General features: G+C 45.4%; 1 protein-coding gene across 1 annotated transcript in view; it reads right to left on the bottom strand.

The window, feature by feature from the left end:
• The window catches only part of SENP6 (SUMO specific peptidase 6), a 344,871-nt gene that overhangs the window by 232,327 nt on the left and 86,784 nt on the right, over window positions 1–25,760 (bottom strand). The window contains 1 exon segment of the mRNA XM_030199054.1: window positions 20,010–20,074. Within this exon segment, the coding sequence (XP_030054914.1) occupies window positions 20,010–20,074 (65 nt within the window).

The following is a 25,760-nucleotide window of genomic DNA, read 5'->3' as shown; positions in this document are numbered from 1 at the left end:
CTGAACCGATATACTCATATCACCCCTCTTCTCAGGTCACTTCACTGGCTTCCAATCAGACACCGCATACAGTTCAAGCTTCTCCTTCTTACCTACAAATGCACTCAGTCTGCAGCCCCTCATTACCTCTCTACCCTCATTTCCCCTTACGTTCCTGCCCGTAACCTCCGCTCACAGGACAAATCCCTCCTCTCAGTACCCTTCTCCACCACCGCCAACTCCAGGCTCCGCTCATTCTGCCTCGCCTCACCCTATGCTTGGAATCAACTTCCTGAGCCCTTACGCCAAGCCCCCTCCCTACCCATCTTCAAATCCTTGCTCAAAGCCCACATTTTCAATGTTGCTTTCGGCACCTAACCTTTATACCTTTCAGGAAATCTAGACTGCCCCTATTTGACTGACTGTACATTTGTCCTTTAGATTGTAAGCTCCTTTGAGCAGGGACTGTCCTTCTATGTTAAATTGTACAGCGCTGCGTAACCCTAGTAGCGCTTTAGAAATGTCAAGTAGTAGTAGTAGTAGGGTCTGTGCTGGGACCGCTGCTTTTTAACGTATTTATAAATGATCTAAAGATGGGAGTAACTAGTGAGGTTATTAAATTTGCTAACGACACAAAGTTATTCAAAGTTGTTAAACTACAAGAGGATTGTGAAAAATTACAAGAGGAACTTACGAGACTGGGAGTACAATTGGCAAATGATGGTTAATGTGAGCAAGTGCAAAGTGATGCATGTAGGAAAGAGGAACCCGAACTATATCTACGTAATACAAGGTTCCACATTAGGAGTCACCGACCAGGAAAGAGATCTAGGCATCATCATTGATGATACGTTGAAACCCTCTGCTCAGTGTGCGGCAACGGTGGCTAAGAAAGCAAATAGAACGTTAAGTATTATTAAGAAAGGAATGGAAAACAAAAATGAGGATGTTATAATGCCTTTGTATCGCTCAATAATGCGACCGCACCTCGAATATTGTGTTCAATTCTGGTCACCAAATCTCAAAAAAGATATAGTGGAATTAGAAAAGGTACAGAGAAGGTCGACAAAAATGATAAAGGGAATGGAATGACTTCCCTATGAGGAAAGGCTACAGCGGCTAGGGCTCTTCAGCTTGGAGAAAAGATGGCTGAGGGGAGATATGATAGAGGTTTATAATATAATGAGTAACAGGTAGAAGTGAATCGCTTGTTTACTCTTTCCAAAAATACTAGGACTCCTGGGCATGCAATGAAGCTACAAAGTAGTAAATTTAAAACAAATCAGAGAAAATATTTCTTCACTCGATGTGTAATTAAACGTTGGAATTCACTGCCAGAGAATGAAGTAAAAGCAGTTAGCTTAGCGTGGTTTTAAAAAAGTTTTGAATAGCTTCCTAAAAAAGACCATAAGCCATTATTAAAATGGACTTTTGGAAAATCCACTGCTAAGCAACATAAAATGTATTGTACTGTTTTGGAATCTTGCAACGTACTTGTAACCTGGATTGGCCACTGTTGGAAACAGGATGCTGGGCTTGATGAACCTTCGGTCTGTTCCAGTATGGCAATACTTATGTACTTATAACAAATATTTTCCACCAGTGCCCATGGAGGGCTGGCAGATAAATGTGGAAGAGCTTTATCTGACAGGGTGCTGCTTTTCCTTGCTGTATTCTCACTGCCCCTCTGGCACTTTCTTTCTTCCACTTGAATCATCAACTTATGCCTCAGTATGTTGCACTAGAGGGGATTAAAGCCACATACATCTTATCTACTTCATTCAAAAATGTTATTTGATAATGTGTTTGTACTCCTTGTACACTATAATAATATTGGCAGATTTTATACAGTTTACAATACAGCGAATGATACATACCTGTAGCAGGTGTTCTCCGAGGACAGCAGGCTGATTGTTCTCATGACTGGGTTGACGTCCACGGCAGCCCCCACCAACCGGAAGAAAACTTCGCGGAAGGTCCCGCATGCAGGACACGCCCACCGCACATGCGCGGCCGTCTTCCCGCCTGTGCACGACCGTTCCCGCTCAGTTGAATGACAAGCAAAGGCATGAGGAAAACGCAACTCCAAAGGGGAGGAGCGAGGGTAGGTGAGAACAATCAACCTGCTGTCCTCGAAGAACACCTGCTACAGGTATGTATCATTCGCTTTCTCCGAGGACAAGCAGGCTGCTTGTTCTCACGACTGGGGTATCCCTAGCTCTTGAGGCTCACTCAAAACAAGAACCCAGGTCAATTGAACCTCGCAACAGCGAGGGCATAACAGAAATTGATCTACGAAGAACAACTAACTGAGAGTGCAGCCTGAACAGAATAAATTGGGTCCTGGAGGGTGGAGTTGGATTCAAACCCCAAACAGATTCTGCAGCACCGACTGCCCAAACCGACTGTCGCGTCGGGTATCCTGCTGGAGGCAGTAATGTGATGTGAATGTGTGGACAGATGACCACGTCGCAGCCTTGCAAATCTCTTCAATAGTGGCTGACTTCAAGTGGGCCACCGACGCTGCCATGGCTCTAACACTATGAACCGTGACATGACCCTCAAGAGTCAGCACAGCCTGGGCGTAAGTGAAGGAAATGCAATCTGCTAGCCAATTGGAGATGGTGCGTTTCCCGACAGCGACCCCCTTCCTATTGGGGTCGAAAGAAATAAACAATTGGGCGGACTGTCTGTGGGGCTGTGTCCGCTCCAGATAGAAGGCCAATGCTCGCTTGCAGTCTAATGTGTGCAACTGACGTTCAGCAGGGCAGGTATGTGGTCTGGGAAAGAATGTTGGCAAGACAATTGACTGGTTAAGATGGAACGCCGACACCACCTTTGGCAGGAACTTAGGGTGAGTGCGGAGTACTACTCTGTTATGATGAAATTTAGTATAAGGAGCATGAGCTACCAGGCTTGAAGCTCACTGATTCTACGAGCTGAAGTAACTGCCACCAAGAAAATGACCTTCCAGGTCAAGTACTTCATATGGCATGAATTCAGTGGCTCAAAAGGAGGTTTCATCAGCTGGGTGAGGATGACGTTGAGATCCCATGACACTGCAGGAGGCTTGACAGAGGCCTTTGACAAAAGCAAGCCTCTCATGAATCGAACAACTAAAGGCTCTCCAGAGATGGCTTAACTCTCTACATGATAATGGTAAGCACTAATTGCACTAAGGTGATTCCTTACTGAGTTGGTCTTGAGACCAGACTCTGATAAGTGCAGAAGGTATTCAAGCAGGTTCTGTGCAGGACAAGAACGAGGTTCTAGGGCCTTGCTCTCACACCAAACGACAAACCTCCTCCACTTGAAAAAGCAACTCTTTTTAGTGGAATCCTTTCGAGAAGCAAGACACGGGAGACCTCCTCAGACAGACCCAATGAAGCAAAATCTACGCCCTCAACATCCAGGCCGTGAGAGCCAGAGACTGAAGGTTGGGGTGCAGAAGCGCTCCTTCATTCTGCGAAATGAGAGCCGGAAAACACTCCAATCTCCACGGTTCTTCGGAGGACAACTCCAGAAGAAGAGGGAACCAGATATGACAGGGCCAAAAAGGCGCTATCAGAATCATGGTGCCGTGGTCTTGCTTGAGCTTCAGCAAGGTCTTCCTCACCAAAGGTATGGGAGGATAAGTATACAGGAGGCCGTTCCCCCAATGTAGTCTGGAACAGAAGAGAGGCAGCTTGTGATTGGTCTGAGAGGCGAAAAGGTCCACCGAGGGGGTGCCCCACACTCGGAAGATCTTGCGTACCACTTTGGAATGGAGCGACCACTCGTGCAGTTGCATGACTCTGCTCAGCCTGTCAGCCAGACTGTTGTTTACGCCTGCTAAGTATGTGGCTCGGAGAAGCATGCCAAACTGGCAGGCCCAACGCCACATCCTGACGGCTTCCTGACACAGAGTGCGAGATCCGGTGCCCCCCTGCTTGTTGACGTAATACATTGCAACCTGATTGTCTGTCCGAATTTGGATGATTTAGTAGGACAGCCGATCCCTGAAGGCCTTCAGTGCGTTCCAGACCGCTCGGAGCTCCAGGAGGCTGATCTGAAGATCTTGTTACTGGGGGGACCACACCCCCTGGGTGTGGAGCCCATCAACATGAGCTCCCCACTCCAGGCGAGATGCATCCATCGTCAGCACTTTTGTGGGCTGCGGAATTTGGAATGGACGTCCCAGGGTCAAATTGGTCCGATTTGTCCACCAGTGCAGCGAAGCGCGGCAACTGATGGACAGGCGGATGACATCTTCTAGATTCCCGGTGGCTTGGCACCACTGGGAAGCTAGGGTCCATTGAGAAGATCTCATGTGAAGATGAGCCATGGGAGTCACATGGACCGGAGAGGCCATATGGCCAGGAGTCTCAACATCTGCCGAGCTGTGATCTGCTGAGACGCTCTGGTCTGGGAAGCGAGAGACAGGAGATTCTGAGCTCTCGCCTCGGGAAGATAGGCCTGAGCCGTCTGTGAATTCAGCAGAGCTCCTATGAATTCCAGAGACTGGACTGGCTGAAGATGGGACTTCAGGTAATTTATCACAAACCCCAGCAGCTCCAGAAGGTGAATAGTACACTGCATGGACCAAAGAGCTCCTGCCTCTGAGGTGCTCTTCACGAGCCAATCGTCGAGATATGGGAACACGTGCACCCCCACCTTGCGCAGGTACGCCGCAACCACCACGAGACACTTCGTGAACGCCCGTGGCGCAGAGGCGAGCCCAAAGGGTAGCACACAATACTGAAAGTGCCGTGTCCCCAGACGGAATCGGAGATACTGTCTGTGGGCTGGCAGTATCGGGATGTGAGTATAAGAATCCTTTAAATCCAGGGAACAAAGCCAATCGTCTTTCTGAATCATGGGGAGAAGGGTGCCCAAGGAAAGCATCCTGAACTTTTCTCGCACCAGATACTTGTTCAGGCCTCTCAGGTCTAGGATGGGGCGCATCCCCCCTGTTTTCTTTTCCACAAGGAAGTACCTGGAATAGAATCCATGCCCGGGTGGCACGGGCTCGACCGCATTGGGGCTGAGAAGGGCGGAGAGTTCCTCTGCAAGTACCTGCTTGTGATGGGAGCTGAAGGATTGGGCTCCCGGTGGGCAATTTGGTGGAGTGGAGACCAAATTCAGGGTGTATCCGCACTGCACTATTTGGAGAACCCACTGGTCGGAGGTTATAAGAGGCCACCTTTGGTGAAAAACTTTCAACCTCCCCCCGACCGGCAGGCCGTCCGGCACGGATACTTTGATGGCGGCTATGTTCCCATGGATCCAGTCAAAAGCTCGTCCCCTGCTTTTGCTGTGGAGGCGCAGGGGGCTGTTTAGGCGCACGCTGTTGACGGGAACGAGCGTGCTGGGACTGTCCCTGTGCCTGAGGAGGCCTTCGGGCCGACTGGGTGTACCTACGCTTGCTGTAGGCGTAGGGTGCAGCCTGCCGGGCCCGGGAAAAACGTCCACCTGCTGATGGCGCCCGGTGGGAGAGCTTGTCGAGAGCGGTTTCCCGCTGGTGTAGTTGGTCCACCAACTGCTCGACCTTCTCGCCGAAAATGTTATCCCCCTGGAAAGGGTCATCTGCCAGCCGCTGCTGGGTACGGTTGTCCAGGTCAGAGGCACGCAGCCAGGAGAGTCTGCGCATCACTATACCTTGGGCCGCAGCTCGAGATGCCACATCACAGGTGTCATAGATACCCCTGGACAAGAACTTTCTGCATGCCTTCAGCTGCCTGACCACCTCCTGAAATGGCCTGGACTGCTCCGGAGGGAGCTTGTCAACCAGGTCCGCCAGTTGCCGCACATTATTCCGCATGTGGATGCTTGTGTAGAGCTGGTATGATTGGATGCGGGTTACGAGCATGGAAGATTGGTAGGCCTTCCTCCAAAACGAGTCCAGAGTGCGAGACTCCCACCCAGGGGGAGCCGAGGCGGTATCCCTCAAACTCCGTGCTCTCTTGAGAGCAGAGTCCACGACCGCCGAGTCATGAGGCAATTGAGGCCGCATCAACTCTGGGTCTGAGTGGATTCTGTATTGGGACTCTGCTTTCTTGGGGATGGTGGGATTAGATAGTGGCTTCAACCAGTTCCGAAGCAGTGTCTCCTTAAGGACACTGTGCAACGGCACCGTGGAAGACTCTCTAGGTGGTGATGGATAGTCAAGGACTTCGAGCATCTCCGCCCTCGGCTCATCCACAGTAACCACGGGGAAGGGAATGCTGATAGACATATCCCTGACAAAAGAGGCAAAGGAGAGGCTCTCAGGAGGCGAGAGCGTCCTCTCCGGTGAAGGAGTAGGGTCAGAGGGAAGGCCCACAGACTCCTCTGAGGAGAAATATCTGGGGTCCTCCTCCTCCCCCCACGAGGCCTCCTCCTCGGTGTCGGACATAAGCTCTCTCAGCTCAGACCGCAACCGGGCCCGTCTCGACTGCGAGGAACCAAGTCCTCGATGATGGCGTCGAGCGGTGGACTCCCGCGCCGGCGGGGACAAAGCTCCCTCCATCGACGTCGACTGGGACTCCACCTGAGTGGCGGTCGACACCGGTGCCGCAAGCGGCGTCAGCGTCGGAGGCCTCAGCATCAGGCCAGAGCCCACCGGCACCTCCATCAACGACGCCGGGGGCGCAAGCACCCCCAGTGCCGGTAGAGCCTGGCGCATCAGCCCTTCCAGGATCCCTGGAAGGATGGCTCGGAGGCACTCATCGAGGCCCGCTGTCGGGAAAGGCAGGGGGGCCGGTTTGGGTGTCGGCGCTGGAAGCTGCTCGGGTCCAGGAGACGGTACCGAGATACCCGCGGACCCACGCAGCAACACCTCTTCGACCGAGGGGGAACGCTCCTCCCGGCACTGCCGCTTCCTGGGCGTCGAATCGTCCCTCGAGGTCCCGGAGCTGCCAGTCCCGTGCGTCGTGGGCGACCGATGACGGTGCTTTTTGTCTTTCTTTTGATGCCCGTCATCGGCGCTCCGCGGAAGGGACAAGGAGGAGGTGGAGCCCCCCCGGCCTCGAGGTATCGGATCTGACAGGGTTCGGTCCCGATGGCCCTGAGCAGCGGGAGTGGCCGGGGCAGACTGCCCGCGCTGATGCTCACCACCACTGTCGCCGGCGGGCCAAAGGTACCTGTGCTCCTGGGGTCGATGCCATAGTCGGTGCCGACGCCGTCGACATTGGTACCGAAGACCCGGCCGTCGACACCAATGCCGTCGAGGTTGACGTCGAAGGGCCGGCGCAAGTTCCAAAAAGACGGTCCCGCAGAACTTGCCTCGCCACCTGCGTCCGCTTCCGTAAGCCGAGACACAAGGTGCACGTCTTGGAATTATGCTCCGGGCCGAGGCACTAAAGACACCAAGCGTGAGTATCGGTCTGCGAGATCTGCCGGCCGCACCGACCACACTTTTTGAATCCGCTCGGGACCTTCTAGGACATCGACGGAAAAATCGCGTCGGCGAAGTCAAAATCGTCGATGGTGGCGGTGAAAAGCACACCCAAAAAAGAAAGAAAAGGCCGCAACGACGCGCCCTCGTGACTAGGAAGACTCTTTTTCGTTTTTTTTTAAAGAAAAAATAAGGCGAACGCGTATAGTAATAAAGAAAAACCGCGGGCTAGGCCGCAATCCGGTTTCCGGGGCTGACTAAGAGAGGCCAGCGCGGAAAGGAAAAAAACTGAGCGGGAACGGTCGCGCACGGGCGGGAAGACGGCCGCGCATGCGCGATGGGCGTGCCCTGCGTGCGAGACCTCCCGCAATCTTTTCTTCCGGTTGGTGGGGGCTGCCATGGACATCAACCCAGTCGTGAGAACAAGCAGCCTGCTTGTCCTCGGAGAACTTTCTTTATGCAGAATATGTAGCTTTTCTGTTTATGCAGTCCAATATTTTTACTGTGCTGTATTTTGTGAATTTCCTGTCTTTAACACTTGATCAGTAAAGCAGACATATAAGTATCCTCCTTGGTGAGGGGATTCAATCTTTTTTTCCACTTGCAGCTGCAAGGAGTGCACCAGCAGTCAAGTAGTAGTAGTAGTAGTAGTAGTAACACCTCTGATGTCATCCCTCTCACTAATGAAACACACTAATGCCACACTCAGAAATATTTGCTATTGCAAAGCAAGACCCAGGGTGGCCCTTCTTTCTATGGCACCCTCAAAGGGCCTCAAGACTTCTATGAACTAAGTCATATTTATCTGATCCTGGTGCCTCAGGAAGATTTCAATAACGACATCTGAAGGAGGGCCGTCCATTGTTCCACTAGCCTCTCCAGCATCAGATAGGTTGAATTCCAGCTGATAACATCCTGAATGATATGATGCACAGAAGCCCCTGATGAAGCTCATACCAATTTTTTAAACCAATGGAAATATCCTACTAATTTTCTGTGTATCTTGATCAAGAGATTCACAAATGCCGCTTCTCTTGCTTCCAGGTACAGAAGTATACAAAGTATCAGATACTATAACAGTCCCCCTCTTCACAGTATGAGCCAGGAACAAGAGTTATGTCTCTTTGGCTTAACTTCCAGCCCTCCATCGAAGTCCTTATTTCTGCTAAGATATAGACCAAGATATGACTATTATCTGTAACCTGAAAATTCAGCTCTGCTCATCTGTACCCTTCTATTGTGCCCCCACTATTCCTACAGCCTACCCCTGCCTCATGCAGCTACCACCAGTGTGACATTAGGAGAGGTAGGCATGTGTAGCATTCTCACTACTCTAGATATAGCTGGTGAAATACAAGCTATTACCCTATGCCTTGGTCAACTGTGCCTGCAATTGGGCATGGCGCTATTTATATAAACTAGGTATTAGGTGTCCTGGAGGGCACGGAGAGGACTGTCTTCTCTAGCCCAAACTGTTGCTCTGCCAAATGTATATGTAGCTCTTCCTCCACTCCAGAGACAGCAGAAAACCTATCATCCTCATCTCCTACTTTTTCCAACCTGGGTAACTTAACAGCTTTAACTGACCTATTACTGGCTAAATCCAGAGGTCAATATTCCATCCTCATTCTTCTTGATCTTTCCGCTGCTTTTGACACTGTCGATCACAGCATACTTCTCGATACCCTGTCCTCACTTGGATTCCAGGGCTCTGTCCTTTCCTGGTTCTCTTCCTACCTCTCCCTCCGCACCTTTAGTGTTCACTCTGGTGGATCCTCTTCTACTTCTATCCCTCTGCCTGTCGGCGTACCTCAGGGTTCTGTTCTTGGTCCCCTCCTCTTTTCTATCTACACTTCTTCCCTTGGTTCATTAATCTCATCCCATGGCTTTTCCTACCATCTCTATGCTGATGACTCCCAAATCTACCTTTCTACCCCTGATATCTCACCTTGCATCCAAACCAAAGTTTCAGCGTGCTTGTCTGACATTGCTGCCTGGATGTCTCAACGCCACCTGAAATTAAATATGACCAAAACCGAGCTTCTCATTTTCCCCCCCAAACCCACCTCCCCGCTCCCCCCATTTTCTATTTCTGTTGATGGCTCTCTCATTCTCCCTGTCTCCTCAGCTCGAAACCTTGGGGTCATCTTTGACTCTTCTCTCTCCTTCTCTGCTCATATCCAGCAGACCGCCAAGACATGTCATTTCTTTCTTTACAACATCCGTAAAATCCGCCCCTTTCTTTCCGAGCACTCTACCAAAACCCTCATCCACACCCTTGTCACCTCTCGTTTAGACTACTGCAATCTGCTTCTTGCTGGCCTCCCACTTAGTCACCTCTCCCCTCTCCAGTCGGTTCAAAACTCTGCTGCCCGTCTCATCTTCCGCCAGGGTCGCTTTACTCATACTACCCCTCTCCTCAAGACCCTTCACTGGCTCCCTATCCGTTTTCGCATCCTGTTCAAACTTCTTCTACTAACCTATAAATGTATTCACTCTGCTGCTCCCCAGTATCTCTCCACACTCGTCCTTCCCTACACCCCTTCCCGTGCACTCCGCTCCATGGATAAATCCTTCTTATCTGTTCCCTTCTCCACTACTGCCAACTCCAGACTTCGCGCCTTCTGTCTCGCTGCACCCTACGCCTGGAATAAACTTCCTGAGCCCCTACGTCTTGCCCCATCCTTGGCCACCTTTAAATCTAGACTGAAAGCCCACCTCTTTAACATTGCTTTTGACTCGTAACCACTTGTAACCACTCGCCTCCACCTACTCTCCTCTCTTCCTTCCCGTTCACATTAATTGATTTGATTTGCTTACTTTATTTATTTTTTGTCTATTAGATTGTAAGCTCTTTGAGCAGGGACTGTCTTTCTTCTATGTTTGTGCAGCGCTGCGTATGCCTTGTAGCGCTATAGAAATGCTAAATAGTAGTAGTAGTAGTAGTAGTGATTAAAATAGGCTTTGACAAAGGATCTATATGCTTATTGGTAACACTGGATATATCAGCAGCTTTTGATTCTTTGGATCATGAGATTCTTTTGAGAAGATTGAAATCTACTGATATAGACAGTACAGTATTAAAATAGTTTGATTCTTATCTAACATCTAGGAAGATTCAACTACTACAGCAAAAATGCAAGCCTGCTTGGTATGAAACGCCTACAGGCATTCCTCAGGGTTTGGCGTTATCCAGCATGTTTTTCAACATTTATATGGTTCCATTGTGTAGATTATTATAGCGTTTGGGATTACAATTTAGGATCTATGCTGATGATATTCAATTTTTTTCATACACAGAATACAATTAGGGAAGCTTTTGACTTTTTGAGATTAAGTATGCAGAGGGTTAGTTCTTAGATGAAAGCTAATCATTTAAAATTGAATGTAGCAAAAACTTGTGTTGGTTTTGTTTAATTTCTCAATAGAAGATTTACCAAAATCTGTCTGGTTACTCAATGATGACATCATTGTGTACATCCCTGCGTGTACATTTATACGCACTGGGCCATATACTATAACTACGTGGATAAATTTGGGAACTCCCGAGGAAAGTCCATTTCCCTGCCATAGCCACGCCCCTTTTGAACTGCGCACATCAGAATTTAGGCTACAAATTGGAAAAAATGGGACTTAATCCAGTCATATACACACTGATGTCATTACTATATATACACCTTTTCACAATTACAATAAATAAGCAAGCTATATTAGGAGAAGAAGCAGGGACATTAGATAATGCAAAAGAAGAGGGTAAAACTCTGCCTATACAAAAGGCAATGTAAAACAAGAGAATAAATTCAGGCAAGAAATTTTGAGCAAAATCTAAATCCTACAATCTACCCACAGGAGAAGGCTCTACTACTACCAGCAGGAAGACAACTGAGAAAGCTGGTCTCTGTCAGAACTGCTGTCAGTGCTGCAAACATGGCGGCAGTTCCCACCAAAATTGGGTCTGTTGTGACTCAGCCACATTAACTGCTGACTGTGCTCTCCCAGAAGAACCAGATCGCTGCTCATCCAACAGTCCTTTGGCACCAAGAGAAAAGGAAACTAGCTTTCTCCTTACATTGTCATCATTTTCCCCCTGCTGCCGCAGCAGCAAACTTTTGCGCCCCACAAACCGAACAGCGCTTGTTTCTCTCCCGCAGCACTGTCAAAGTGAAAATACACCAGCGACCTGCACAAAAGCTAGTCTGACAAAGAAAACCAACAAAGTCAAATACAAAAGAAGTCTTTTTTACAGATAAATCACAGAGGGTAAATAAAGACCAAAGAAGCACCGATATAGGTAACTGTTAGTTAACTATCTGCTGAAGAGAAGACAAGTTTGTGCCCTGAAGGGAAATGTCCAAGGTACAAGAAAAATCTAACACCCTAAGAAAAGGGGGGGGGGGGGGGGGGGAGGGGAATCTAGGACCCTAATTTTTTTTGAAAGCCAGAAAACCCTCCAAGCCTGCTGCAGCTTTTTTTTTTATATGACTGACCAAGTAAATGAAAATAAAATCCTAGCAGAATACCAGAAGTTGAACAGGAATCTTACGCTAGAGACTGAAAAACGCTGACTAGCAGGGGGTTGAACAGGGTTCTTAAGTGATGACATTGGAGCTCAGTAGTTCTGTCACCACCTGCCCGCATGATAGCAAAAACCTAAACATGTGGACTGGTCTGGTGGGATAATAAGGAATTAGCTATTAGCTGGGCAGGATAAAGAAACAAAACAACTGCTATCCTCCTCATATGTACATAAGTATTATCATGCTGGGACAGACCAAAGGTCCATCAACCCCAGCATCCTGTTTCCAACAGTGGCCAATCCAGGTAACAAGTCCCTAGCAATATCCCAAAACAGTACAATAAATTTTATGCTGCTTATTCTAGAAATAAGCAGCGGATTTTCCCCAAATCCATTTTAATAATGGTATATAAACTTTTCCTTTAGGAAGCCATCCAAACCTTTTTAAAACCCTGCTAAGCTAACTGCTTTTACTACATTCTCTGGCAATGAATTCCAGAGTTTAATTACATGTTCAATGAAGAAATATTTTCTCTGATTCGTTTTAAATTTACTACTTTCTGGCTTCAATGCGTGCCCCCTACTACTAGTATTTTTGGAAACAGCAAACAAGCGATTCACTTCTACCTGTTCCACTCCACTCATTATTTTATAGACCTCTATCATATCTACCCTCAGCTGTCTTTTCTCAAAGCTGAAGAGCCCTAGCCTTTCCTCATAGGGAAGTCATCTCATTCCCTTTATCATTTTCGTCGCCCTTCTCCGTACCTTTTCTAACTCCACTATATCTTTTTTTGCGATGCGGTGACCAGAATTGCCCGGCACTGACGTCAGGCTCACCGGTCTATAATTTCCTGGATCTCCTCTGGATCCTTTTTTTAAAAAATCGGCGTTACATTGGCCACCCTCCAATCTTCTAGAACCACGCTTGATTTTAAAGATAAATTACATATTACTAACAACAGTTCCGCAAGTTCATTTTTCAATTCTATCAGTACTCGGGAATAAATACCATACAGTCCAGGAGATTTGCTACTCTTTAATTTGTCAAATTGTGCAATTACCAGCAGTAGCACCTTTGATGTCATCCCTCTCAATAATGAAACACACTAATGCCACTTTCAGGAATATTTGCTATTGCAGTAGCAGGACCCAGGGTGGCCCTTCTTGAACGCCATCTCTCTATAGCATTTTCAAAGGGCCTCGACTTCTATGAACTAAGTCATATTTATATCCTCCAGGTTTATAGAGATTTCATTCAGTTTCTCTGACTCGTCAGCTTTGAATACCACTTCTGGCACCGGTATCTCTCCCAAATCTTCCTTGGTGAAGACCAAAACAAAGAATTAATTTCATCTCTCTGCTATGGCTCTCTCTTCCCTGATTGTCCCTTTTACTCTTCAGTCATCTAGAGGTCCAACCTAAAAAAAATGTTTTACTTTATGTTTTTGCCTCCAACTCAATCTTTTTTTCGAAGTCTCTCTCTGCCTTCCCTATCAGCGCTTTGCATTTGACTAGCCATTCCTTACCCTGCTTCTTATTATTTTCACTCTCTACTGCACTTCACTCCCACCAGTTTAATTCTTCGCCTCCACATACATATTCAATTTTCTTTTCCTTTGTGACCTCAGTTGTGCATACCACCAAGAATCAATAATGGCAATGAAATCTGCACAAATATCTTCACCGGTTCACATTTTTCATGCTGATGTTATCGCCCCTGGGTCCGAATTACATTATTAAGATGAGTATCTGAAAACAGATTTAAATAAATAAAAATATATAAATAAGTTAATTTAGAAAAACTAAGCATGAAAAATGTGAACCGGTGAAGATATTTGTGCAGATTTCACTGCCATTATTGATTCTTGGCGGTGTGCACAACTGAGGTCACAAAGGAAAAGAAAATTGAATATGTATGTGGAGGTGAAGAATTGAACTGGTGGGAGTGAAGTGCAGTAGAGTGTGAATTTAATCCCACAGAGGACAATTTAGTTAATATTGCCAATTGGAGAAGTCTTATTATTTTCAGTCATTTCCTTCTTCCATTTTCTGAAGGATTTTCTTTTAGCTCTAACAGCTTCCTTCACCTCACTTTTTAACCATGTTGGCTGTCTTCCTGCCTCCTTTTTTAATACACAGAATATATTTGGCCTGAGCTTCCAAGATGGTATTTTTCAACAGCATCCGAGCCTGATGTAAATTTTAGACCTTTGCAGCTGATCCTGTAAGTTTTTTTCCGTTGTTCTTCTCGTTTTATCATAGTCTCCTATTTGAAAGTTAAACGCTAATGTATTGAATTTCCTGTGTGTACTTACTCCAAAGCCAACATCAAATCTGATCATATTATGATCACTGTTATCAAGCGGCCCCAGCACCATTACTTCCCGCACCTGATCATGCGCTCCACTAAGGACGAGGTCTAGAATTTATCCTTTTCTTGTCGGCTCCTGTACAAGCTGCTCCATAAAGCAGTCCTTGATTTCGTCAAGGAATTTACCTCCCTAGCATGCAATGATGTTACATTTACCCAGTCAATATCGGGGTAATTGAAATCACCCATTATTACTGTGTTGCCCAGCTTTGTTAGCCTCCCTAATTTCTGACAACATTTCTACATCCGTCTGTTCATGCTGGCTAGGTGGACAGTAGTACACTCCTATCACTGTCCTTTCCCCCTTTACAAATGGAATTTCAACCAATAGCGATTCCAAGATGTGCTTTTTCCTGCAGAATTTTCAATCTATTTGATTCAAGGCCCTCCTAAAATACAAAGGTACCCCTCCACCCATTCGATCCACCTTATCACTACGTTATAATTTGTACCCTGGTACAACAGTGTCCCACTGCTTATCTTCCTTCCACCAGGTCTCAGAGATGCCTATTATATCTAATTTTTCATTTAGTGCAATATATTCTAACTCTCCCATCTTGTTTCTTAGGCTTCTGGTATTTGCATATAGACATTTCAAACTCTGTTTGTTGTTCCTATTTACATCTTGCTCATTAGTTGACAGTGTTAATTTGCAATCTTTTGTCTTATTTTTACTTAAGGTCACCTGATCTACTATGGTCTCTTTTGAAACCTCACTATTGGGATACCCTATCTTCCCTGTTTTGGTCTTTGAAAGATACCTTGCTCCGAATCATGCGTTTTTGAATGACTGTTGGCCTTCCCCCAGGTTCTAGTGGTCCGACCACTATAAAGCAAACATCTCCCTCCAATGGCGAACGAAAAACTCACCGAATAAACAAGAACGGAAAACCTACACCACGAGAGGAAAAATAGACCCGGTAATATTCTGGCAACAGATCTACTATAACGAATGGACAATAAAAACAGATTACAATCCAATCCCTCTTAGAATGGGATGACAGTTGCAGAGCCATATTAGACAATATTGCTCCAATCCAAACCAGAACCTCACATAGAAAGAATTCAATACCATGGTTCAATGAAGAGTTGAAAAAACTTAAAACACAAGTTAGAAGGTTAGAACGTGCATGGAATAAAAAGAAAGATGAGCCCACACTTAAAGCCTGGAAGCAACTTCAAAGAAAATACAAATATACCATAAGACAAACCAAAAGATTATATTACAAAACTGTAATTGGTCCAAACTACAAAGACACGCATAAACTCTTCCAACTCGTGAATAAACTGCTAGATACTACACCAATCACAACCAATAGCAAAGAAGCACCAGGAGCAGACAATCTCGCGAGATACTTCAACGAGAAAATTGTACAACTGCGAATCAAGATACCTGCCAGTACCATTGGCTATACGGAACTCCTTACCTGTCTAGACCCAAACCCTGGCATTTGCCCAGCAGACAGAACCTGGACCAACTTCGAAACACTATCAGAGGATATCATCTCCCAAACGCTTAAAAGATTTGCCAAATCTCATTGCAAACTAGACATATGTCCAAACAATCTTATGACATCAGCTCCTCAACAATTTATAACACATATAACGAAACACTTGAATTATATGTTACAAAATGGACTTTTCCCCGAGGGAGAAAGGAAACATTCTACTCACCCCCATACCCAAAGACGCAAAGAAAAGTGCCAGTGAATTAACCAACTACAGACCAGTAGCATCCATTCCCTTAATAACCAAATTAACGGAAGGATTGGTGACCAAACAACTTACAGACTACTTAAATAAATTCTCAATACTCCACGACTCTCAGTCAGGATTTCGGTCTAACCACAGTACTGAAACAGTACCAGCTACTCTCATGACCAAATTCAAACAAATGATTACATCTGGAAAGAACATACTTCTCCTACAATTTGACATGTCAAGCGCTTTTGACATGGTTGATCATGGAATACTACTACATATCCTTGACTACTTTGGAATTGGAGGTAATGTTCTCAACTGGTTTAAGGGATTCCTAACCACACGATCATACCAAGTGACATCTAACTCAACTACCTCAGCCCCATGAATACCAGAATGCGGAGTCCCACAGGGTTCCCCCCTCTCGCCATCTCTATTCAACTTAATGATGATACCCTTGGCGAAGCTATTATCAAACCAAAACCTCAACCCATACATATACGCAGATGACGTAACAATCTACATCCCATTCAAACAAGATCTTAAGGAAATTTCCAAGGACATCAACCAAAGTCTCCAGATCATGCATTCATGGGCGGATGCATTTCGGCTGAAACGTAATGCACAAAAAACTCAATGCCTAATACTCACCTCTCAACATAACAAGAACAAATTCACTGCCTTTAATACACCAAAATTGAACCTTCCAATTTCGGATACCCTAAAAATTCTTGGAGTTACCATTGATCGACACCTAACTCTTGAGAGTAACGCGAAAAACACAACCAAGATGTTCCACTCAATGTGGAAACTAAAAAGAGTAAGACCTTTCTTCCCAAGGACCGTCTTCCGCAACCTGGTACAATCAATGGTACTCAGTCATCTAGACTACTGCAACGCATTATACGCCGGCTGCAAAGAGCAAATAATCAAGAAACTTCAGACAGCTCAGAACACAGCAGCTAGACTCATATTCGGAAAAACAAAATATGAAAGTGTGAAACCCCTACGAGAAAAGCTACACTGGCTCCCACTTAAAGAACGCATCACATTCAAAATATGTACCCTAGTTCACAAAATCATTCACGGAGATGCCCCAGCCTACATGTCAGACCTGATAGACCTACCACCCAGGAATGCTAAAAAATCATCCCGCACATTCCTCAATCTCCACTTCCCCAACTGTAAAGGTCTAAAATACAGTCGCATGCATCAACCTTTTCCTACTTGAGCACACAATTCTGGAACGCGCTGCCGCACAGCCTGAAAACAATCTATGAATTAACTAACTTCCGTAAACTACTGAAGACCCATCTCTTTAACAAGGCATACCACAAAGATCAACAAATGTGATCTACACATATATCCAGAATTGTCTTGTAGTGTTTGCTTGCTACACTACTGTCATGTTTCGTCAATGTCATGTTACCCAAGATCCTATGTAATACTAAATGTATATACTCTTTTATGTTTCCACCATTCATGATGTATTGTAAGCCACATTGAGCCTGCAAATAGGTGGGAAAATGTGGGATACAAATGCAATAAATAAATAAATAAAAGCTGCTCTATCTCCTTTTTAAATGCTTACCAGCAGGCTGGTCCCACCCTGGTAAGGTGAAGCCCATCCTTCCGGAATAGGCTCCCCCTTCCCCAGAATATTGCCCAGTTCCTTATAAATCTAAAACCCTCCTCCCTGCACCATCGCCTCATCCTCACATTAAGACACTGGAGCTCTGCCTGTCTCTTGGGCCCTACGTGTGGAACAGGTAGCACTTCGGAAAATGCTACCCTAGAGGTTCTAGATTTGAGCTTTCTACCTAAGAGCCAAAATTTGGCGTCTAGAACCTCTTTCTCACATTTTCCTATGTCATTGGTACCCACATGTACCAAGACAACCGGCTCCTCCCCTATCTAGATGACATATGAGGTCTGTCACCTTCGCACCAGGCAGGCAAGGGACCAGGCGATCCTAACATCCACAAGCCACCCAGCTATCTACATGCCTAATAATCGAAGACTTACCTCCTCCAAGGCAGCACAGGGGCTGCCAGATTGGAGGTGAGACTTCTCAATAACGTCCCTGTAGGCCTCCTCCTATGTACTTCTCTGTCTCCCTCAGCTCCTCCAAGTCTGCTACTCTAGCCTCAAGAGAACAGACTCATTCTCTGAGAGCTAGGAGCTCTTTGCATCGAGCACACCCATATGAACTCTCACCAACTGGGAGATAATCATACATGTGACAATCAATGCAAAAGACTTACACATACCAACTGTTCCCAGACAAATGTGTGATACATCAGAAATAAAACAGATCAATACAGAGGATCCAATATAACCATGGCAGCCAGAGTTAAGAAGAACACCCACATCTGAAGTTAAAATGAAACCGGATATTCAGCACCAGTATGCTGAACTACAAGTTTTATCAGTTAGCGGCCATATTCAGACTACTAATCCAATAGCAAACCTCCACCCACAGATCACCATGGCACCATCTAGTGTCGATGCAGAGTACATATTCAACAGCACTATCCCACTTGTGCCACTGAATATTTCTTTTGCCAACACTTATCTGATTAATAGCATCTGCTAACTAGATAAGTGCTTTTGACTTGAAACAATTTTTTTTATTGATGACAATACAGGGTCTTCAAAGAACAAGCTCCCATACATTCCAGGGAATATACATCTGCTGGGTGCAAAACAACAATATCAAGCTGTTCACTCAGAAGACACAGGCTTGTTATGCAGGTGTAGTGGATACGGGGACTTATAGCAATGCCCCATATTCTATTCTCTTCTGATCATGATTACACAAATTTAGGTCCAGCAGCTGGTCCTGCCTCTTTTCTCCCTCAGTTCCCATACAAGTCACAGTTCACATTTGACATGCTCCTCCAATAACTTCTGATTATGATTGCCATCATCTGAGTCGCATCTCTGTCTCTCTAGGGAGGAGTGAAAAACAGAACAGAGGGTGGGGGCAGTAATTACAAATTATCCTGATTGCTCTTATATGTTCCATCTAATAGGCCAACCAATCGCACAAACCTAATATGCAACATCCACTCTCTCAAAATCCCTGCTTTACATGGATATGAATTAACTCCAGAAAATATATGAGCAGAAACTCACCGAGACATTCAGGGAGTTGAGAGATTTCTCACTTCAGAGGACCTATTGTCAATTTTATTGCATGTGCATAAGCCCTGCTGCTGGTTTACTGGAGCCAAAGATTCTTGACTGTCTATCACATCAAGGAAAGCACTGAGTACTAAGAAGCTAAGAGCTGCAGCCCTCTTAATCCTGTTAATGCCCACCACAAAGGATATCTGGCAAAAATTATTAGCTAGGGATGTGCCTTTATTTGAAACAACACAGGAAATGTCAACTATGTATTTCTTGTCAGTGGCAAACAAAAATGAGCACACACCCAACCACAAAATTTAATGTGCTGTCAATAGTGTGCATGCTTTCAAAATAGCATGCACTATTCAGGAAGAGTACACATTCTTTCCTACTTCCCGCATGTGCGATGGTTTATGTATGCATTCACTATAGGGAAAAAGTGCGCACTCAACATTGCTCCCATGACAACAGAATTAAAAAAAAAAAAAAAAAGATTCCTAGAAACATGAGAAACGACACAAAACAAAACAAAAAAATTCCTCTACACACCTCTAGTATTAGCTTTGTGAAGATTCCAAGCTTTAAAATGTTTGTATGGTAGTGCTACATACCGCCAAATTAAAAAAAAAAAATCATAAAACATTTATTAACTTGCAAACATCTCCGACTAGTCAATTCCAAAAAACATTTAGCTGCTGCATTTTATTTTGGAGGCAGGGGCGATCCTTATTATGGGATTTAAAGAAAACAAAATCAAAGATGAAACGGGCAGAATTTGCTTCAACAAGTATCCTAGAATGTGCACGAGTAAATGCAAATACCTAATACCTTCCTTTGAGGAGACAACAGTATTTTGGCAGAAAGCAGAAGAAATATTGTATGTATTTATATAGTCATTGTGTGTAAATTTACTAATTTATAACAGTGTAAACTGAAAAACAGATTACACAGACCTTTGGGCCGAGGTCCTCTAATATGGTCAGTTTCTATCTTCTGAATATGAGGAGGATATTCTTTCCTGAAAAAGAAATGTCATAGATATACTTTAAATAGAAATTTAAGAGAAAAAAAAGTGCGTATAGAGAACAGCAAACACCACAACACAATACACTGCGAGTCTGACACACATGGGGTACAAAAACACAATCAAACCTTCTGTTTTTCCTTTTAACAATTTCCTTTCCACTCCCTCCAGTGCCAAGTGTAAAAACAGATGGTGTCCACACACCTTCCACAAGGAGAATCGAGAAGCAACAGCACGGGCGAAAGAGGGAATGCACCAAATAACCAAGGCAAACAACAAAGTAAGAGCATCTGAAAGTTTATTTGCCAAAGGAAAACTGACCCAAAGGAAAGACCTGTGCTGTTGCTTTCTCTGCTTTCAAGTGTCACATTTGAGCTAATAAGAACACAAATTATATCCCTCTGACCCTAAAAAAAGATCTTCCAACAACCCAGTTTATTCTGCTCCATTGATCTTTTCAGGTACCATCATATTATGAAAGCAATGCACCATACATAGCCAGTAACTTGAACTCCTGTTAGATTATCAAAATACATTTCTTAGCAAGTAAAAATGCTTCATGTAAGAATGGCTTCACATGCATTACCTGTTATAAGAACAATTACATCAAGCACAGTTAATTCTATTGCAATCAGCAACACCATAATAATATTGGTGAGGTATCTAAACAGTGTTCAGCTAGAACTATATCAGTTACACATTTTTAATACCTATCAGATAAAAATAAACACTCCAAATAGATCAATAAGAAGTAGACCCAATTGGTATAATCAGAGGCTGATTTAACTGCTTTCTTGAGGACACTCAAGATGTGAATACTAGATCTACTCTTTTAGTGACCCTTGGGTAATGAGAGTGAGAAATCATTGATTTTAAAGCATTACTTTCAGAAAAAATAAAATTTTGCAGGGCGAAAGGAGAAATTAGGTCTGAACCTGACAATTTTCTTTCCATTAGTCCTTCCCACTATTCCAGAACCTGTGGGATAGTTGTGTCCATCAGATAGAGAACTGAAAACTGAGCTGAGCTGAGCTGAGCTGAGACATCTCTCTCTTGGCATCCAGTCCAGCTCCTCAGTATTTACCTAGACACGCAGTAAGGAGAAACTCAGAACAAACATAACAACCTTCAACAACTAATCTAACATTAAGCAGACAAGCAAACATGTGTGGACCTCTCATCTCTGGACACCTTGTAGAGAACAAGAGGTATGCAGGAGGCACCATGCAAGGTGACATTCGTTATTTGATCCATTACTTCACACCGACTAAACATCTCAGAAACCTCGGGCAGGATTTGAATAGTGGGAAGGACTAATAGAAAGAAAATTGTCAGGTAAGACCTAATTTCTCCTTCCATTATGTAGCTTCCCACTATTCCAGAACCTGTGGAATGTTCAAAAGCAATCCCTAGAGTGGGTGGGTGGGTTCCTGGCACCAAAGCCCTGAGGACCAAAGCTCCAAAACTGCCTTCTAAGCGTGCTGCAACATTCACCTTGTAGTAAAAATCCGCCGAGACAGTAAGGTAGTCTCTGTCCAGGATAATCACTGTATGCCTCGTAGAATGAGCCCACAAGGCTTGAGAAGTCTGCTTCCCTGCAAGCAAATAAGATGACGTGATAGTCTCCTTCAGCTATCTAGCAATTGCAGGCTTGGAAGCCATGAGGCCAAGCCTCTATTTACAAAAAAAAAATAAAAAAAAAAAAAGCAGAGTCTGTCCGAATTGCGAAACTCATTCGTGACTTCCAGATATCTAATGAAGATTCTACACACATCGAGAAGCTTCAAGGAAGAACACTGAGCCCTTTCATCCTCTCTGAGAAAGGACAGACGCTCCACAGATTGGTCGAGATAAAATGCTGATACCACTTTCGGAAGAAAGGAAGAAACTGTGCGCAGGGAGACCTCTGTCTCTGAAAAGCAAAGGAAAGGATCCTGAAGCTCTGAAACCCTAACTGACGACAAAACAACCACCAAGAATGCTGCCTTTACGTAAGATTTTTCAAGGTGGCCTTCCAGTGTGGCTCAAAATGAGGCTTCTGAAAAGCCCAAAGGACTAAATTAAGGTTCCATTCTAGAAACAGCAAAGGGAGGCCATAAGCAGCCTGCTACCTGCAAGAATTGAATGATATCTGGGTAAGCTGCAAGAGAAGTCTTTTGTAGTTGGCCCCTTAAACAGGCCAATATCGCAACCTGAACTTTTAGAGAGCCCAACACCAATCCTTTCTGAAGACCTGCCTGGAGAACCGCTAGGATGTGTGCAATTTGAGCAAAGAACAGAGAGAGTCCATGCTCAGAACACCAGTCTGCACTCAGAACACCAGACCTCGAACATCCTCCACACCTTAGCATATGCTATAGATGTAGAGCCTTTCTGAGCATGAAGCAAGATATCAATGACCAAATCAGAATAACCTTTTCATCCTTTCAATGGCCAAGACGTAAGACCAACAGGGCACGGAAGCTCCATGAGCACCAGACTTTGCTTCATTAGGCTGTGTACCTACAGAAGATGGAAAGAACCCCTGTCCAGTCGTTGAATCAGGTCTGAGTACCACAGGCTCTGCAGTCAATCCAGGGCTATAAAAATTGTTTGACCCCAGTGCAATGCGATCCTTTTCAACACAGGGCCACACATGGGTCAAGGAGGGAAGACATACAGTAGACATACAGTAGGCATCTTTGGCCAAAGCTGCAGTAGGGTATCAATCCTCATCAATCCCAGTTCTTTCCAACGGCTGAAGAACTTGGGCACTTTGGCATTCCTTTTCAGCACTATCAAGTCCAAAAGCAGAGCATCCCATTGGTCTACTATCACCTGAAACACTTGACTGCATAGTTCCCATTCTCCCAGGACCAAGGAGTACCTACTGAGAAAGTTCAAATTCAAGGACCCCGCGATGTCAGCTGCCGACAAGCAGATAAGATTTTTCTCCACCCAACTCATGAAGGCCACTGCCTCCACCGCCATTAAACAACTGTAAGTCCTGCCTTGCTTCTTGACATAAGCCACTGTATTGCCGGGAAAAACTCGGACTAGGGCCCCTGCCTGAAAGGGAGCAAAGTCGTGTAAGTTATTCCTCGCTACCCTGAGCTCCAAGTGATTTATCGATCACTGAGACTTCTGTTCCGTCCAGGTGCCCTGTGCAAGATGGAACTTGTAATGAGCTCCCCAACCTGACCTGCTGGCGTCCGTTGTCACCACTTTCCATTATGTTATCAAAAAGGGAGCTCAGATAGTCAAATTCATGAGTGAAAAACCACCACTGCATACTCAGGGAACCAGCATCCAAGGAAGATGAAGGTCGTACTTCTGAGACACCAGAGACCAGCGGCAGAGAAGAAATTCCTGTAACGCCCGCATATGAGCCCTTGTCCATGGCACCACTTCCACTGCAGCCATCAGTGACCCCAGAATCCGGACCTAGTCTCAGACCCTGGGTCTACCTTGACTGAGAAGACGACGAATCTGTTGAACCAGCTTCAACCGTCTGCGTTACATAAAGAAGATCCTCTTCCATGCTGCTTCAAACAGAATGCCCAGATACTCCAACATCTGTGATGGAGTTAGTCTGCTCGTCTCAAAATTCATCACCCAACCCAACAACTGCAGAAGACGATGAACTTTGTCCGTCGCTGCCACACTGTCCAATTAGGATGACACATGAATATGCTAGTAGTCGAGATATGGGTGAACTCTGATTCCCTGGTGCCGAAGGAAGGATGTTACCAGCACCATAACCTTGGCAAACATTCTTGGTGCCATGGCAAGACCGAAGGGCAAAGCCCTGAAGTGGAAGTGATGGCCCAGCACCGCAAAATGTAGAAACAGTAGGCAGCCATATGGGTATACGCAAGTACGCCTCCTTGAGATACAGGGTGCTGAGAAATTCTCCCACTTGAACCAAAGCTATGACTGCTCTTAGTGACTTCCATGCGAAAGTGGGATGCTTGGCAACAGCGCTTTAGACCTTTGAGATCTAAAACTGGCAAAAGGTGCCTTCTTTCTTTCTAACAATGAAGTAGACAGAATAGGGAACTAGAACAATGGCCCAGAACACCAGCAAGGAATCTACAGTGGCCTGAACCTCGACCACCTTGGTTCCCGTTGGACAAGGAGACTGCAAGAAGAGAGGAGCGAACAGGTGGGAGAACTCCAACTTGTAACCTTCTGTAATACTATCCAGAACGCACTGGTCTGACATGATTTTGGCCCAATCCTCCCAAAATTCTAATGTCCTCTCACTGAAGGAAGAGAAGAATGGACAAGCCTTGCATCATTGTGAAGCTTTGGAGGTCCTGGGCGCTCTAGTTGACTGAGAGGACAACTTACTGTCTGCAAGAAAAGAAGATTGGTGTGACCATATTGCTGATGACCAGGTCGGTACCATCTACTATCTCGAAACTGAAATCCCCCTAAAGGTGGATGATCAAAGGATTTTGGTTTATCCTCCAGCAACCGCTGTAGCTTAGTTTCCCCCAGTTCTTTCACCAATTTATTGAGATCTTCTCTAAATACCAACTTGTCCTGAAAGAGCAGTTTAACTAGATATGACTTTGACGTTGCATCCATTGCCTAATGCTGCAACTCGAGTTGCCAATGTATCGTGACAGACAAATACATACTGCAGGTCATAACCCATACCGTATTATTTTTCACGGTACATTGGCAACTCGAGTTGCAGCATTAGGCAATGGATGCAGCCTCAAAGTCACATCTTTAGGGGGATCTCAGTTTCGAGATAGGCAGACAAAGCATCCAGCTGAGCATTATAGCATCCGTCTTGTGTTGCTGACTGCTGATGCCACTTCAGGCATGCTCTTGCCACAAACGAGCTGCACACTGTTGCTTGAAGGCCCATAGAGGTCACTTCAAAGGTCTGTTTCAGTAAGCCTTCTAGCTTCCTATCCTGTAGGTCTTTCAGGGCAATGCCCCCTTTCACCGGCACAGTAGTCTTTCTAGTCGCTGAACAACAAGGGAGTCCACCCCTGAGAAGATGCAATTTTTCTTTCTCCTCTGGGTCAAGCCATGGCTCTTCCCACTCTCAGCTCCGCATTTGGTGAGATCCATTCTGCTATAATAAGGTCCTGAATATCTGGATGAAGGCCTCAGATTAGAGGTTTTCAACCCAGTCTTCGAGGCACACCCAGCCAGTTGCAGTTTTCAGGGTATCCCCATTTAATGCAATAGGGCTATCCTGAAAACCATGACTGGCTGGGTGTGCCCAGAGGACTGGGTTGAAAACCTCTGCTTTATATGGACCTCTAGGCCCCCTCATGATCAACAAAGATGGAATTCCTGACTATGAAGCAGAAGGCTCCTCAATGAAAAGCACTGCCAGTGCCTCAGAAATAGAAGTACTCAGCTCCTTCTTATGAAACCACCTCAGTATTTTCAGATCATCCCCCTTCCTCAGGAGGGAACTCTCCCTCCTCTAATGGCTCCTTCAATGATGGCTCCTCTGAAAAGACTGAGCCCACATCAGATAAGGAGGGAGAGGCAGAAATAGCCTCAGGAGCCCACACAAGATAAGGAAGGAGAGGCAGAGTTAGCCTCAGTTGCCCACTCCTGGAGGTATACCAGATACATATCTTGCTTCAGAAATCATTGGAACTGGACATCCAGAAAATTAATACTCATACATGTAAGTCTTTAAAAATTTCCGGAACTGAAAATGTGG

The sequence above is a fragment of the Microcaecilia unicolor genome, chromosome 3 (genome assembly GCF_901765095.1).
Source record: "Microcaecilia unicolor chromosome 3, aMicUni1.1, whole genome shotgun sequence".
In the NCBI taxonomy this organism is placed as follows: Eukaryota; Metazoa; Chordata; class Amphibia; order Gymnophiona; family Siphonopidae; genus Microcaecilia; species Microcaecilia unicolor.
Note: the sequence above shows the minus strand (reverse complement) of the source record. Positions and strands in the feature narration are given on the sequence as shown.